The sequence below is a fragment of the Corvus kubaryi genome, unplaced genomic scaffold (assembly GCF_017639235.1).
Source record: "Corvus kubaryi isolate FWS band 111438036 unplaced genomic scaffold, C.kubaryi_AGA036_p1.0 split1-37355, whole genome shotgun sequence".
In the NCBI taxonomy this organism is placed as follows: Eukaryota; Metazoa; Chordata; class Aves; order Passeriformes; family Corvidae; genus Corvus; species Corvus kubaryi.
This window is the reverse complement of record NW_024582078.1, coordinates 2,447,622-2,464,313: the sequence shown is the minus strand read 5'-3', so window position 1 is coordinate 2,464,313 and position 16,692 is coordinate 2,447,622. Positions and strand designations below refer to the sequence as shown.

Below are 16,692 nucleotides of genomic sequence, written 5' to 3'. Positions count from 1 at the left end.
GCGGTGTCACCCCGCTGGCAGGGTCACCCCACTGGCGGTGTCACCCCGCTGGCGGTGCCACCCCGCTGCCACCGTCCCCTTTTGCCTGACCCACCGTGCCCTGCTCCCGCGTCACCCCACGGGAAGAGCCACCCCAAGCCAGCCCCGTGTCCCCGCAGTGCCACCAAGAGGGTCCCCACTCCCGTCCCCTCCTGCCGCTCTCTGCTCCCGTCCGACGCCCCACGCCCGAGGGGCGCAGCGGGTGCCGGGTGTTTACAGCCTGGCACGGATGCTGGGAGCCAAACGCGACTCCAGGGGGGTGTTTTTGGGTGTTTTTTCCCCTCTAATCCCCCAATTTGAACCCTCAGGCTGGCTCCGCCGGGGGCGGGGGTGCCCACGCGCGGGCAGGTCCCGTGTGGAGATCTTGGGAATGGGATCGAGGGTACCAATCCACCCCACCGAGAAGAAGGCGGGCACCGGGGCTTGGCGCAGCTTTTGGGGTGCCGCTCCCCTCTTCTCGGGGTGGGTTTCCCTCCTCTTTCCCGGGCACCCCTCGGGGGGATGCGCTGCCCGCAGCGAGGAGGAGGAGGAGGAGGAAGGCTCAGGTGTGTGCCAGCCCCAGGTGAGCTCCGCGTGCCCCCCGCTCGCTGCCCGGGTTTGTTTTCCTGCCGCGGCTCTCCTTTCAGCTCGGCTGAGCAGCGATGATTTGCAATTCCAGTTTTCGTGGCGAGCCTAATGCGGCCGGGCTGGGCGTGCCCCCCCCTGCCGCTGCCAGGGCTCCCCTGACACATTATTTGCTCTGCTTTGTGTTTGATTTTTGTTGTTGTTCGTTTGTTTGGGGTTTGGTTTGGTTTCTTTTTAAATTTCGTTTTCCCCCCTTCCCCCCGAATCCACGCTTTGCCCCATCGGGAAACAACGAGCGGCCGGGAATGGGAGGAATCTTTTCAAGGAGGTTGATGGTGGAGATGTTTGGGGGATGTTTGGGGGGTGCTGACCCCGTCAGCCTTGGGGCGCAGCGCTGGAGGAAGGGTTGCTGATAGCGGCGAGGCTGCCGCGGCCTTATCTTATCCCCGGCCTTATCAGCAGACATGCTTGTGCTGCAGATAAGCGGGACCTTGGGTTCAGGCTCGGGTTGCTGGAGAGGGGGGGATGCTCCGTGCCTCGCTGCTGGGGGGGAGAGGGCAGCAGGGAGGTGTTGAGGGGGCTGAACCTCCCGTTTAGGAGTGAGGGGTCCCCCCAAAAGCTCGGCGTGGGGTTGGGGTCACAGAGCAGCCCCTGGGTGAGGGGAGGCTGCGCCTTTCCTTGGATGGGGCAGGAATTGGGGCTGGGAGTGGCTTGGAGGGTTTGGCTCCATCCCTTCTTCTCTTTAAGCAAAAGAAACTGAAGAAGAAAATCATTTTTGGACCAATTTGGTGACTGTGGATTCAAAACACTTCGGGGGCTTCCAATTTCTCCTCCATTGCCCCCAAGCGTCTCTCTGCGCTGGCAGGAGCCCCAGAACGTGCTGTAGGTTCTCTGCTCCATCCGCAGGGAATTTCGGGTCGCTGGAAGGTGATTTGGGTGCTGCCAGGCCTTGTCAGAGCTGCAGAGCAGGGAATTTCATGCCCAGGGCACGGTGGGTGCTGTCCCCAGGGTCCAAAGTCTCTCGGGGTGACCCTGGGGAGGAAATCCCTGCCCGAGGTCGTCTCATCCCGCTCAATCCAGCCTCTCCAGAGGCAAATTTGCTCTTCCAAAGGACCTTTGGAGGATGCTGGGGGTCAGGGCGCTGCGTGGGCAGGACCCCACCTGTACTGAGGAGTATCCCCGTGCCCTGGGGGGGCTCTGGGGACAGCTGGTGGCCCTGCCAGGCAGGGAATGGATGGCAGAGGGTGCCCCAGGAGCTCCAGCTCTTCCCGCCGGGATCAGGCAGGGCGCCGGGAGCTCGGGAAGCAGCAGGTGGCTGCTGCTCATAAACAGGCTGGGATCGTTCATGTGCCCCAGGGCCGCTTGTGCAACCGGGGCGGGGAGCTGGCTCAGAGCTTCGTGGGGCTCCCTGCACCCCAGCTGGAGAATTCCAGGCTGGATCCAGCCTTGGGAACACAGAGAAGAGGAGTTGAAACTTCCCAAAACTCAGGTCCCCAGCACAGATGGAGAAGTCCCCACAGTTGTGCCCACTGAGACTATCCCCGTGCCACGGAGCGGCTTCACCGGCCGCTGGCAGAGCACTTCTGGGATTCCCTTTTCCCATGGATAATTCCCAGGATGATCCCCGTGTCCCTGAGCAGGACACACCGCCCGGCCCCACTCGCCCCATGGGCTGGAGCAGCTCCCAGCCCAGCCTCGCCCATGGTATGTGGCCATCCCGGTTTGGGGCTGAACCTGAAGAATCGGGGAAAAACAGGGCAGGGTTTTGTCCTCTGGAGGGTTTTGTCCCACTGCAGGAAGGGCGGGAAGTTTTTCCACACAAGGAAGTCCCGCGGTGGCACAAGGAAGTCCAGTGGTGGCACAAGGAAGTCTCGCGGTGGCACGGTGTGGCCATCAGTCGCCACGTCCCCAGCGAGCCCAGGGTCCCGCCGGGGTGGCACCGGGCACCCTCCGCCCGTGGTGTCCCTGCTGGGGAAGGGGACGTTTTCCATGCCCACAGGTGCCCCACCAGCCGATCCAGCGCCGCGCTGAGCCCCTCCCACCTGTTTTTTTTTGAGGCTAAACCCCGCGGTATTCGCTTCTCCCACACGGTTTATTCCCACTTTCCCAGCAGGGCGGTGCCCACCCGGTGCCCACCGGAGGGTCCCGTCCCCTTTCCACAGCACCCATCCTACTCCCACTGCTCCGCGGAGTAAAAACACGCTCGAAGCACCACCCCAAACCAGCGAGAGGCTCCACCTTGAGCTGGCACCAGCACGGGGGAGGGCAGCAGTGGCGACAAGGGGCTCGGGCAGAGTGGCTGCCGCTGTGGCAGCGCCTGGCGTGGCCGGGAGCAGCGGGAGTGGCGTGAGAGGCAGCGCGGCCGGGGGTGTGCGCGGGGTTTATATAGCAAGGAGCCGAGCTGCAGGTTCGGATTTCAGCCCTCGCTTATCACCCGGGCTGTTCCTGCCGCGCTCGGAGACTCCCGGGGGCCACCGGGGCTTTTTCCCGTTCCTTCCCCGCCAGCCCGCGGCTCCTCCGCTTGGCTCTGCCCCTCCGCTTTCCTCGCGGCAGCACCTGGAGCAGGTAACTGAGCCGGCTGTGAGTGCTCCGGCCTTGGTGGGGTTCAAAACGGGACTGAGGGGATGGAGGGAGACTCCGAGGACCGGAGGGAGAGGGATGGAGGTGCTGGAGGGGTTTGAGCTGCGCTGGGGGAGCCAAAGATCGGGTTTGGAGCCGCTCGTGGGGACGGGACGCAGCCCCGGATGTCACCGGGGAGAGGCTTTTCCGCCGTGGCCACGGGCAGGTGGCACGGCGGGCACGGGAAGGGCCCGGCCTCTCTCTGCCAGGGGTTAATTCCGTGCCGGAGCTCCGCGGAAGGTGTGGCAGCAGGATAAGGCTGGCACGGCCGGGACTGGGGCAGAGGCAGCCGGTGCCTGCACAGGGCTCCGCTTCCAGCCGGGATGCGGGCGGGATCCTGCCCGGCTCGGGGACTCTCCCTGTGCCACGGGCCGGGTCCCAAGCCTTGGGGAGCAGCCCTGAGGGAGCTGGCTGGGTTTCTCCTGGAGATTCCAGCTAAAATCTCCTGGAAGTTCTGCTTCAAAGCACCTGGGAGAGACCCGGCTCCGTCTCTGGCCTCGTTCTCTTTAAAGGGATGTTTTCAGAAGGGCTCTTTTAAAGTTACCCTTCCCTGTGGGCCCAGTCACGCTTCCCACTGTTTTCCTGGAGCCTGGGAAAGCCCCTTCCTCCCCAAATCCCAGTGACAGGTGCCCCAGCCCCTGTTTGGCAGCACCGTGTGGGTGTGCTGGGTTTTCCCAGGCCTCCTGTGGGATGTGGGATGGCTGTGGTGGGATTTCCCTGGCCTGCTGTGGGATGTGGGATGGCTGTGGTTTCCATCCCATGGCTCCCAGCCATCCATGGGGATGCCAGAAGCTGGGAATGAACTCTCCAGGACCGGCAGGGGGGCGGGTTTGGAGATGAGCTCGGTGCCTGCTCAGTCCCTGCTCCCTCCTTCCTTGAGCTCATGGGACTGGAAAAGGTGAGGAGGGAAAAGGCATCGTGAGTGCAGGGATGGCTTTTCCCTGCTTTCCAAGGGAGCTGAGGTTTGGGATCGCACTCCTTCAATTCCCAGTGACTCCTGGGTCAGGCTGGGCTGGGGGGTACCGGTTTCTAATCCTATGGAACAGCATCCCTGACCCAAACCCAGGGAAAACAGGAGCTGCGGTGCCACAGGCACCTGCTGAAGGGATCCCCCACCTCCGCGGTGCCCAACTGCTCTTCCCACATGCTTTATCCCATCTGTGCCCTCTGGAAAAGCGGGATAAGCCTCGGGCTCTTCCCAGGGCCGAGCAAACCAGTTCAGTTCCTTGGTCTGTTCCAGTTCTTGGTGCAGCTCCTTGGTCCTGGCTACGTGTGAGGACCCTTGGAGGGATCCTGTGATACCCTTGGAGGGATCCTGTGACACCCTTGGAGGGATCCAGGGACATTTTTGGAGGGATCCTGTGGACATTCCATGGTGGGGATCCTGTGAGCATCCCAAGGGGGGATCCTGTGATGTTTTTGGAGGGATCCCGTGGGCATTCCAAGGTGGAGATCCTGTGACATTTTTGGAGGGATCCTGTGACACCCTTGGAGGGATCCAGGGACATTTTTGGAGGGATCCTGTGGACGTTCCAAGGGGGAATCCTATGACCATCCCAAGGGGCTCACCCCGGGCTGCTCCACGGCCGCCAAAGGCACCGCCGAGGGCTCTCTCCAGGCTGGGACTGGCCCGGCTCCAGCCCGGCTCAGCCATCCCGTCCTTCCAGCTTCCCTCCCCCGATCCCGAGGCTGCTCCTCCCCGCGGGGCGGAGGGATGGCCGGGGCCGCGTTTATTTACGCCGTGCTGGGGGAGAAGGAAAGGGGGAATTGGCACCGGGCTCCTGCTCGAATGGGATTTCTGGGAAGCTCAGCCTGGAACTGTCCCGGTTTCCAACTGGAAGCATCCCACGGTGACTGAACTTCACAGAGGGCGAGAGCTCGCTCAGCAGAGCCCAACCCGCCCGTGGTGCTGCGGAGGTGGCGCTGGGAGGGGGACAAGGACACGGCCAGGGCTGTTTGGTGACACAGAGGTGTGTCCTGTCCCCGCGCAGCCTGGGAGACTCCCAGGTTCGGTTGGGTGTGTGCGGGGGGCGGTTCGGCTCCCTCTGTTTTTCCCTCAGCAGATTCCCGGCTTTTCCCCCGCAGCTGCTCCCCGGGGCTGCTCCGGGCTTCGGGCGCTAATGAGGACGCGGCTGGGAAGCTGGGAATGAGCTGTGATTCACCGGGAAGCTGTTCCCGGCCGTCACAGGCACGGCGCTGCCACACCAGGGTGTGCTGGGCTGCAGGTGACAATAAATCGGGGTTGTCCCACCCAAGGGCGGCGAGGGAACTGCTGTGATTCCCCCCGAGATGGTCCCGAGGGACGGCACCACTTCAGAGCCAGAGGAAAGGCCGCGAATCCCGAGCCTGATCCTGGGATTTGGGGGGCCCGGGGTGTGTTTTCTTAGGTCTTTTTGCTTAGGACGAACCTGGTTTGGGGGACTTTTGGTTCTTTTGTACACGGAGATTGGTGGGATGGGCACGTGCCCATTTTTGGGGGGGCTGGGAGCTGCCGTGGCATCCCTGGGTGCCAGGCTTGGCTCCACGGTGGCTCTTCCCAGGTACTCGGGAATGCTTTTGGCCACTCCACACATTTCCTGGCACCCACACCACCATCCCGGGGCCGTGGGATGGGCCACAGATGGATTTGGGGCCAGAGAGCCACCGTGGCCAGCCCGGAGTCGGCGTTTATCCCGTCCTTGGGAGCTGTTTGATGCAAAGCCCTTGCACAACCCGTGCGCGGTTGTGTCACCGCCGGTGACAGGCTGTTCCCAGGCCCAGCAAGGTGCAGGATCAGATCTAAAAAAGGAGAATTTCCCCATTCACACCCAGCCCGACGCAAGGGATGTGTGGCACCGCACCAGGAGGGCAACTGGGACGCTCGGGGAGGTGACAAGCTGCCCACGGTGACAACTTTGCTGTGTCACCCGAGCAGAGCCGCTGCTGCCCTTCCATCCCCTGGGCCATCGCGGCCTTGGGATCATGCCTGGGATCCATAAATCTCCTTGAAGAGCCCGGATCGTGCCGCTGGCACCTTCCCAGCTCCCGCTCCGGCAGGTGTGGGGCTCCTCGGTGCCGGCTATGCCAGGAATGTGCCGAATGTGTCGGGGCTTGACTGCGGGAGGTCGGGGCGCAGGGTTGGGATGAATCACTGGAGGCCTGGCAGCGCTGCAGCTCCCGGGCTGGGGCAGAGCCAGCGCTGCCCAACCCCCGGATCCAGAGGCTCCAAACAGCAACGGGAAATGGGATCCCGTGGTGGCAGCAGGGATGTGGAAGCTGCCGCTGTCTGTGCCCATCTCGCAGCCCAGAGGTGCTGCGTTCATGGATTTGTTTGTCTGAGCTGCCCGTGGGAGATCCGGCAGCGGAAAATTGGGGAGTTTATCCAAAAAACCGTCAAGAGGCTCCACAGGGAGTGGCACAACCTGATGGAGCCCAGGCTGGGGCTCACCCTGCGCCCCATCCTGGTGGGCTGGGGTGGGAAATAGCAGCTCCTGGATTTGCAGAGCCTCAGGAATCACTGCTGGGAGCAGGAGGATGCTTCATTTCACCCCCCTGCACCCCCTGAGTGCGCCCGATTTGGGGTGTCTGCAAGGAATTTGTGGCTTTATATCCCTAATGAGTGTGGGGAATGGGAATTCCCAAAGCTGTGCCCATCCCACGGCATGTCATGGACACGGGGAGCCACACGGAGCCCCACAGCTGCAGGATCTTATCAGCTGCTGTGCCTGGGTCGCTCCCCTGTGTGGATTTTGAGCCGTTTGGTGGGATTTGATGGTGATTGGAACCATCCCGCGGCCGCCCTCGCTGCGGGGTGGTGCCGTGCAGATGTTTGTCCAAGGCTATTTGTGATCATTCCAGCCCGGACGCCCCCGGCGCTGCAGCTGGGGCTGGACAAGGGCGAAATTCCCGGGGTATCCATGTCGGGAAGCAGGAGCTGCGCGGTGGTGGTGGTGCTGTGAGTACCTCCAGAGCCGTGGGAGCTGGGAAAGGGGTGAGGGACAGGGATGGAGACCCTCGGTGTGTTTGCGGGGACAAGCTGGGGGGACCTAGATGCTCCTAGGAGCTGGTGGCGCCTGGGCTTGGGGACAGAAGCGCAGGGTCCCCAGGTGGCACCGCAGGGACACGGCGGGGAGGCGGCGGTGGCGCAGCCCGAGGTTAATCATTCAACCCCTCGGCAGGTTGGGTAACGCAGCCACCGGCGCGGCGCGGGGGGGAGGTGGTGACAGGGACATCTGTCCGCCCTCTTCCCAGGGCTCAGGCACAGCGCCAGCCCTCGTGCCCCTCCTCCTCCAGCCCCTCTCCACGGGGATGCGGGTGCCGATCCCGGTGGTCCCGTGGGGACCGCAGCGTGCGGGGGACGCCCGATATCGGAGGGGGGGTGATGCTGTGACGGTACCGTGTGGCGGCTGAGCGGGAGCCGAGCTGGCCCCCGGCACGGCTGAGGGAGCCAAGAGCCGCAGCTGGGTTGTAAACACGCTGGGATAAAGTTACAGCCATTGATGTTCCTTGGAAAAGCTGCGGGGAAAGGGAGAGGGAGCTCCGAGAGGCTCGAGCTGCGATCCTGGCCTGGGGTGGAGAGAGCAGCCCCTGTCCCCCTGTCCCGCTCCTGGCGCGGCTCAGCCCCTCGGGATGGACCTGAGGGTGGGGAGAGCGGGGATTTCAGCAGCTCCCGCCGGGATGCAGGGGTGGGATGTGGCAATTTGGGCTGCTCGGGGACACGCGGGGCTGCTCCTGGCGCTCGTGTCCCGGGAACACGCAGACAGGACACTGCAGGAATGGCTGCGGGTCCCGTGGGGGTGTGGAGCCCCTCGGAAACCCTTTTTTCTGCCTGGCCAGTTGTCCTGCGGTGACTTTGCCGTGTCACGGTGCCGTTAAAGGCGCTTCCAGCGGGAGCGAGGGATGGCTCCCGGCGCTCCGCCCGGAGCCGAGGGGGTTAAGCTGGCGGCAGCTGCCGTGGCTGTTAATGATTGATACCAATGACGGTCTCCACGGGCTTGGGAGGGAAATCATCCGCCCCGGCCGGCTGCGGGAGAGCCACCGGCTCGGCGAGTGGCGCAGCAGGCGGAGGGGACGCGCGGTGGCACCGGTGAGTGTGTGCGTGTGTGTGCAGCCTTGTCACAGAGCCTGGACGTGTCACACGGAGCCTGGACATGGCACCAGGAGCCTGGACATGGCACCAGGAGCCAGGCCGTGGCACACCGAGCCCGGCTGTGGCACACCGAGCCAGGCCATGGTGCTCATGAGCCATTGTCTGTGGCCACTGTCACCGCGAGCAGCCGGTGCCCCGAGGGTGGTGGCAGGCAGAGCTGGCAGGAGCAGCACGCCAGGCCTGGCACCGTCAGGACCTGGGTGTGATTATCGCGCGCGGTGGCTCAGGCAGGTGCGGGGGATTTGTCCCAGCAGGATTTTCCCAGCGCCGCTGCCGTAATCCCCTGCCCTGCCCTGACCTGACGTGGCCGGGGAGGGGTCGGGGGCCGGACTCCTTTGATGTCTCGCACCAAGGATTGCTCCGGACAGGTATTCCCGGTGCTGGAAGTGGCTTCTTAAAGAGCTTAGGGAGAGTTTAAACTCTCCAGGGACAAGTCCAGGTGGCGGCTTGGAGGTTGAGTTGGGAATGGTGGCTCTGGGTGCGGATGGCAGCTCTGGGTGGGAACAGTGGCTCAGGGTGGGAACGGTGGCTCAGGGTGGGAATGGTGGCTCTGAATGGGAATGGTGGCTCTGGATGGGAATGGCGGCTCAGGGTGGGAATGGCGGCTCAGGGTGGGAATGGCGGCTCTGGATGGGTGGCTCAGGGTGGGAATGGCGGCTCAGGGTGGGAATGGCGGCTCAGGGTGGGAATGGTGGCTCAGGGTGGGAATGGTGGCTCCGGGAGCCCAGTGATCCCGTGCAGAAGGGGCTGGGGCTGTGTCCCCACGAGGGGACAATGGAGTGACATCAGAGCTGCCAGGGCATGGACTGTCACCCGCTCTGCCCCTGATCCAGGGCTGTCACCCTCCCCAAATGTCACCCCATGGGGTCAGGATGCTGCTGCCGCGCCTGCTCCAAACCTCCGGCAGCAGCAGCAGCGCGTTTTGGCCGGCAGCCCCCGTGGGCCGTGCCTGGGATGGAGCCGGGGTTTCCAGGGAGATAAAACACAAACTCCCGGTGCTTTTTTTATGCTTTTTGTGCTTCTCCCCGACCCCAGCTGGCGCGGCCGCGGGGGACTCGCCCTCCCCGCTGCCGCCGGCCTCGCTGGCTGCCAGCAGCCGCTTTGTTCTCTGGAAATCCCCGGCCTTCCCCCGCTCCCGGCCATCCATCCCACCGGGAGCTTCTCCCGCTCTCCCTCCCCGTGCCCCCCAAAGCCGGGATGTGCCGGTGTGGCGGTGCTGACGTCGCACGTGGGCCGTGGGTGCGCGGGAGCCGCCGGCCGCCCCTCCCGAGGACTTTGCCCGGCTTGGCAAGGCCGGCACCGCAGCCCTGCTGCTTCCCAGAGGATCCAGCTCTGGCTTTGCCTCCGCCTTCCCTCCCTGCGCGGCTCCCACGGGAATCAGAGGGATGATGGGGAGCTGATGGCCCGCGTGTCCTGCGGGATCGGGTGGCCTCGGGCTGGCGCTTTTTAACCCCTGTGGTCCCTGCACCCCTGGGCCGAGCAGGATGGACCCGGAGTGCAGGGGATCCCTGGTTTTTAGTGCCTTAGAATCCCTTTTTTCCCACCCTGGGCTGCTCTGCACACTGGGATTCAGCGGTTTGGGATTCAGCGGTTTGGCCTCGCTCCTCCAAGGGTGGATTGTCCCCCGCAGGGACCGTGGGTGACAGGGTGACCCCGAGTCCCCTCCCGTGGGTGCTGAGCGCTGCAATTCCCGGGGAGAACAGGATTTCCGAGGGCTGCAGCCAGGCGAGAGGGATGTGGCTCAGGAGGAGAGGGAGAGGTGAAGAAAGGGTTGGAAAAACACGGGAGGGAGGCCAGCGCGTGGGGCGTGTTTGGCTGGGGGCCACGTGAGCCCCATCCTCGGGAGGAAAACATGGAAAACCTTTGGATGAAGGGGTTTGATCGCCACTTCGGGGGGGTTTGGCTGCCTCCATCTCCCTGCCCCATCCCACCCCCGTCCCTGCCCTCCCTGAGCAATGGGGGCAGGGAGGGTTCTGCCGGAGCTGGAATCAGCATTGGGGCGTGGGAGGAAGCAGCAGTTGGATCCCGGTGGCCCCCAGGCAGCCTGGGAGCTGTTTGGGATGAGGTTTCCCTGTCGTGAGGCTCCCACTGCCCTGGACAGGGCTGGTGGGGACAGTGGGGTTGGGGTCCCTGTCCCCATCCTGCTTTGCTCGGGATTTCGGGAGCCCCAACACCCCTGGGAGCTGCTGTGGGATCCCTGGAGTGTGTCCATGGATCAGCCACGGATGTGCCGTGTCCCTGCCCACCCCCGGACACCAATGACCGTGACAAAGCCCAGCTGGTGCCAGGACCACGGCACCTGCTCCGGGCTGGCAAACCCGGCCTGAACCCGGCTCAAAAGCCCCCGAGCCTGGCACAGCCCCTGTGACACCAAACTGGGGTGACAGAGGGTGGCACCCCAACACACAGCCAGCCTCCTGTGGCTCCTTCTCTGCTCCTGCCACAGTGTCCCCACATTGCCATCCCCAAAAGCGGCCACAGCCTCCCCCGACAGTGCCACCGGGCGAGCACTGGCATTGTCACCCTGGAGGGCTGGCACGCGCCCGCAGCCATTGGGGGACCTTGGCCCTGGATCCTTGGCTGGGGCAGGCGGTGGCGATGGAGGAGAGGATGAGTCACTGCGGTGGGGACATGGGGGGCACAGGCAGCACCGGGGCGTTTGCCACCAGTTTGGACACTGGCATGAGGCTGGTGCCACCCACGAATGGTGTGGTGGCAGTTTGTCCATGGATGCATCTCACCCCGTGTCCTCGGTGCCCTAAAAAGGTGGATTTAGTGGGTTTGGGGTTGGATCTGGTTTAGTTTGGGTTCAGTTTAGTTTGGATTTAGTTTTGTTGACGCCACAGTGTTGGTGCATTCTGGGATGGGCTGGGACCACTGGTGCCATCCGAGGGGCAGTGGGGACATCGCTGAGGTGGTCACTGGCGCTGAGCTCGCCCCAAAGGGGCGCAATTGGATTTTTAGGAGGATGATGAGATGGTGGGCAGCGTCCCACGGTGGTCCCGGGGTTTTCCTGCAGTGGGGCCGTGGCGGGATGGAGCCCGGCAGCCTCCCCGTGCTCCGCTTCCTTCTTTGGAGCTTTCTTTGAAATGTCAGCCTGACTCCTTCCCTCCCTCCTTCCCTCCCTCCCTCCTTCCTTCCCAAGGATTTTCCTACCCGCCCTGAGGGCTTTGGATTCTCTTCCCAAAGTCCAGGCGGAGCGTGGCTCACCCCAAATCCTGCTGCTCCCCGCTCCCAACCTGTGAAGGGCTCCCCGGGCTTTTTTTTGGGGGGTGCTGATGCCCTGCGGGGTCTGTGCCCCCCTTGCTGGTGCTTGTGCCCATCCTGCTCCCCGGGATTTCCTCCCGGTGTCGCCCGGGGAAGGAACAGCCGCGGGGAGGAGGGGGACATGCTCAGGGATGGTTTGGGGACACCCAGGGATGCTTTGAGGACAGCAGCAGGGGGAAGGGATGCAGCCACTGAATCCAGGGCAGCGACAGAGCTCAGCTCAGTGCGGCTGCTTCCCTCGCGGTGACACCCCCTCTTCCCGCTGCCCTGCCGGGCTGGGGGGGCCCGGGAGCCCCTCACCAGCCTTTCTGAGCCCCCCTAAACCCCCCGAGCTGCCCGTGCCGCCCTTCCCCTGCCACCAGCAGCTCCCCGGCTCCGCACCTGGGCTGGGGGAGGCGGCTGTGCCGCGCTGCCCTTCGCCTCTCCTCTGCGGGGACGCGAGCGGGAGCTGTTTGTCCCCGCTGTCGCCTTCCCCGCTGGCTGCCGCACACCGGGGCTGCCCAACCCCGGCGCTGCCGGAGCCACCGGAGCCCCCCGGAGCTCCGCCACCAGCGGCACCGCCAATGCCGCCGGCGCGGGGCGCGGGGGACTGGCACGACTGGCAGAGGACGGGCAGAGCCCTCGCCCACCGCCCGCATCCCCCTGCCCGCTCGGGGCCGCGCCGGTGGCCCGCGCTGTCCCCTCGCAGCCTGGTGGCACCTTGGCACCGGCCGTGCCCACCGCGGTGGCCATGCCGGGAGCCGGGAGCGGGCGCTGAGCCGGGAGGGCCCCCGGGATCATGCTGAAGTTTCGGGCGGATCGGAGGGCGAGGTAGGAGCCCCCAGGGGTCCGGGGGGGCCCGCGGGGAGCCGGCGGTGGGGGACCCTCGGCCCGGGCAGTGGCTGCTGCATTGCAGTGCTTGGGAGGCGATGGGGACTCGCGAGTTTCTGGAGCGGGGTCAGCCCCGGGAGCGGCTGCCGGGCGCTGCTTCCAGGAGGTTTTGCGGCTCTTCCCGGGCTCTGGGGGCGGCGGCGGGTTTGGGGTGGGGGGAAGCAGCGCGGTGGGTGCCAGGAGGGGCCGCGGGGGCTGTAAAAGGGGGGTGTCCTGCCTGCAGGGAGGGTCCAGCCCTCGGGGACATGGACCTGCGGCGGTGCAGGGAGGTGGGCGGGGATGGGGGACCCCCTGTGTGGGGTTCAGGGTGGTGGGCAGGGATGGGGGGAGCCCCGGCGTGGGGTCCAGTCCAGCTGGTGGGTGCTGGCAGCGCCCACGTCCCAGATCGGGTGCTTTTAGGGTGCTGCTCTCTCGGCATCGCTCCCTCCCCGTGTGTCAGCGTCACTGCGGGGATGGGACCTGCCCCAGTTCCCGGGATTTGAACCCCTCCGAAGGCACTGCCAGGGGGCACAGCGGGCTGGGAGCAGCTCCAGCCCTGTGCGAGAACCCCCTGGGCTGTGCTGGAGCGTGGGCTGGGCACTGAGGGTGACTCTGGTCAGTCCAGCCGGGCACTGGGGGGGGTTTGGAGAGCAAAGCCCCCCATTGTGGGGTGCACACGCATCCCCCAGGTTTTTAAGGTGCTCCCGAGCACTGCTGGAGGGGCTCAGAGCCCTGGCAGGGGACAGGGGGGGACCTGCAAGGGGCGGCAGCTGAGCAGCGGCACGTTCTGGGCAGTGAGTGGTTAATGCCTCCAGAGCCTGGCAGGAGCCTGGGATGGGATGAAGCTCGGGATGGGATGGGATGGGATGGGATGGGATGGGATGGGATGGGATGGGGTGGGACGGTCCTGGCAGCGGTGTTTTCTTGCTCAAACTTCCCCGGTTTTGCTGACAGGCAGGAGGGGTTGGTGGCATTGGTGGCATGCCAGGGCTGCTGGCACGGAGGGGGCTCTGTGTCCCGGTGCCCGGCGGGTTTGGGAAGGAAGGGATGGAGCCCTGAACCCCCTGAGCACCCCGGGAAGCAGCATGGGAGGGGGTTCTGGGGTGCCCAGCAGTGCCACCTCTGTGGGACGGGGCAGGGATGTGGCACAAGGTGCCAGCTGAGCCTGGGACAGCCCTGTCCCACTGCTGCTGGCACTGCCAGGGATCCCTCCAGCTGTACCCAGTGCCAGGGAGGCAGCAACAGCTTGTATTGGGAATCCTGGGATGGTGTTTGGGGTCTGTGGGGTCCTGGGGTGGTTTTTGGGGTCTGTGGGGTCCTGGGCTGGTGTTTGGGGTCTGGAGGGTTCACAGCCCTGCGTGGCCAGGTGACCCTGCTCAAAGCCTCGAGGTGCTTTGGAAATGGCTCCGAGAGCAGCCAGGGGAGGAGGTGACATTGGGGACGTCGCTGCAGGCACAGCCCTGGATGGGCCATTGCTGCTGCTGCCGCTGCTGCAGCGACTTGTGAGGGTGGCCGGTGGTGACAGCGGGGATGTGGCAGCAGCAGAGAGGGGGGCTCGGCCACCACAGCCCCGGGCACTTCCTGGGAAACGCCAGTGACATCTTTGAGTGTCCAGGGAAGGGAAGGGAGGTGGGGAAGGGGCTGGAGAATCCTGGGTGGGCTCAGCCTGGAGGAAAGGAGCCTCAGAGGGAGCTTCTGGCTCTGCACAACTCTCTGAGAAGAGGGGGCAGCCAGGGGGGATCGGGCTCCGCTCGCCATCCCCGGCAGCGTCCGATTCAGCGGATGTGGCACTTGGGGACACAGTTTGGTGCTGCTGGGTTAATGGGTGGGCCCGGTGATCTTGGGGAGATTTCCAACCTTAATGATTCCGTGGTGCCGTGGAGGATCCTAAGTGTGGGATTAGCGGGGTGCTCGGGGCACGGCAGGGGGTGCCAGCCCCGGTGCCAGCCCCGGTATTGGTGTGGAACCAGCAGAGCAGCAAACGCGGTGCCAAAGGGGCTCTGTGGGGGACATGGGGACTCCTAACACCCACCCCATCACCGTCCCCACAGCCACAATGAAAGGAGGAACACCTTCCTGCACCCAGTGACGGGACAGCTGCCCGAGGACACCTCAAGGCTTGACTTGCCCAAGTAGGTTGGCTCCCAATCCCCTTGGTCCCGAGCGGGTTGGGACGGGGGAGCCAGGGCGGGTGAGGTTCTGGGGGGCTGGGAACGATGAGGGGACAACTCCTGTGGGCTGGAGAGACACGGATCCGCTGATCCCGCTCTCTCGTGTCACAGACAGAGCTCGGACATGTCCAGCAAGGCGGGCAGCAAGCGGCCGGCCACCGTCCCCAGCGAGCCCCCCAACCACGCCATGGTGTCGGAGGTGCCCCCGGAGCGCCCTGGAGGCCGGGTGAGTGCTGGGGGCTGCGTGGCACGGCTGTCACCAGCTCAGACAGGGAGCCAGGCACCCCAGCCCGGGCACTGAGCATCTCCTGTCCCCCCATGCAGGCTCCGCGCTCGTCCCGCAAGGGCATCGCCTTCGGGAAGCGCTCCAACTCCATGAAGAGGAACCCCAACGCCGCCGTCACCAAGAGCGGGTGGCTCTACAAGCAGGTACCCCCCCGTGCCACCCCTTCCCGGCCCCGCAGAGCCCCGGGACCACTCGGAACGCTGCTCTCACCGCCCCTCTCTCGCAGGCCAGCTCGGGGGTGAAGCAGTGGAACAAGCGCTGGTTCGTGCTGGTGGATCGCTGCCTCTTCTACTACAAAGGTACGGCCACCCCGCTGTCCCCAGTGCCACCAGCTGCGTGCCTCCAGCAGTCCCAGGCTCTTTCCCTGCTCCAGCCTGTTTTTCCCGGTGTTTGCCGCGCCGAGGGGTTAATCCTGAGCTTTCCCCGCCTCCCTGGCAGCTCCCGGGCTCGGCCCGGGGCCGGCATCAATAATTGAGGAGGTTGTTTGTGAGCCAGGCCGAGCTGCGGGAGCAGCAACAGGCGGGGAGGCGATCCCACAGGTGGGACGGAGCCGGGGGATGAGGGGGGGCTGCGCCGGGGGTCCCTCCGAGGGTGTAACCCCAGGATTCACCCTCCCCCCTCCCCAGACGAGAAGGAGGAGAACATCCTGGGCAGCATCCCCCTGCTCAGCTTCCGCGTGGCCGCCGTGCAGCCCTCGGACAACATCAGCAGGAAGCACACGTTCAAGGTCAGTGCCTCTGCCGGGGCTCGCAGGGGACAGGGGCGGCACTGGGGCGGCACTGGGGTGGCACTGGGGTGGCACTGGTGATGCTGGCAGGGTCCCCGCTGCTCTGGTGGCTTTCTTGGTGACGGGGCATGGAGCACGCCGGGGTGACCCCCATGGATACCCTGCGGATCTGGGGAAGCTGGGACACAGCAGTGTCCCCAAGGTCGCCACCCCCCACCCGCAGGGCTCTGCTGGGTGCTCCCACCCCTCTCCCCGCCCTGCTTTCCCCTCTCCATCGCTGCTGCCCCCACCGGCCTCTCCCAGCGGCTGCTCCGGGAGCCGAGCACGGAGCTGTCCCCGATTCCAGCCCTGTTTTAGCTGCTTGACTGGCAAAAGTGGCACCGGAAAGGGGAGAGCCTGCACCGAGTGGCTGCTGTGGGGCTGCGGAGGGGAGCAGGGAGAGGTGGCGGCGGCTGCTGCTCCCCCGCATCCGTCCCTGGCAGGGTCTGAGCTTCCCTGGCACTTCTCGGCACTGCTGGGTGCCTTTGGCATCACCAGGAACCTTCCCCAGCCCAGCTGCTCGTGCTGCCCGTGGTCGTGGGTCACTTTGGCACGCCCTTGTTGATCCCAGTGTGTCCTTCCTGTGTCCAGAGCCGGTGCTGGGCTCCCCACAGGGCACTGTGGAGGAGTTTTCCCAGTTTAAGGAAGGGATTTTTGTAGCTGACCCCCTCTTAAACCTGAATTTAGGCTCAGCTGAGTGGGGTTTAGGGGGGAGGGATGGGTCACACGCGGGGTCTGCCATGTGCAATGCCCACACTGGTGTCACCTTCCACAGGTGACAGCAGGGAAGTGACCTGGGGATGTCCAGGGAGGAGCTGAGGGGGCTGGGGGGGCTCAGCCTGGAGAAAAGGGGGATCAGGGGGAATTTCTGGCTCTGCACAGCTCCCTGGCAGGAGGGGGCGGCCGGGGGGGATTTGGGATCTTCTCCCAGGGAACAGGGACAGGAGGAGAGGGAACGGCCTCAGGCTGGGCCAGGGGAGGCTCAGGGTGGAGATCAGCAGGA

At 65.2% G+C, this 16,692-nt stretch overlaps 1 protein-coding gene across 16 annotated transcripts in view; it reads left to right on the top strand.

The window, feature by feature from the left end:
• Positions 1-16,692, top strand: part of PLEKHA6 (pleckstrin homology domain containing A6) — a 43,600-nt gene that overhangs the window by 10,518 nt on the left and 16,390 nt on the right. For 3 of the 16 annotated variants that reach the window (XM_042013705.1, XM_042013708.1, XM_042013703.1), the window contains exons 1-6: positions 5,507-7,156; positions 14,518-14,598; positions 14,749-14,863; positions 14,962-15,066; positions 15,150-15,222; positions 15,550-15,650. In XM_042013705.1, the coding sequence (XP_041869639.1) occupies positions 6,864-7,156; positions 14,518-14,598; positions 14,749-14,863; positions 14,962-15,066; positions 15,150-15,222; positions 15,550-15,650 (768 nt within the window). In that variant the 5' untranslated portion in view covers positions 5,507-6,863. Of the gene's footprint in view, positions 1-2,500; positions 3,169-4,850; positions 5,193-5,505; positions 7,157-7,505; positions 8,288-8,604; positions 8,719-12,302; positions 12,428-14,517; positions 14,599-14,748; positions 14,864-14,961; positions 15,067-15,149; positions 15,223-15,549; positions 15,651-16,692 lie in introns of those variants that run through there. The other 13 variants (XM_042013718.1, XM_042013714.1, XM_042013717.1 and 10 more) reach the window with 11 other exon arrangements.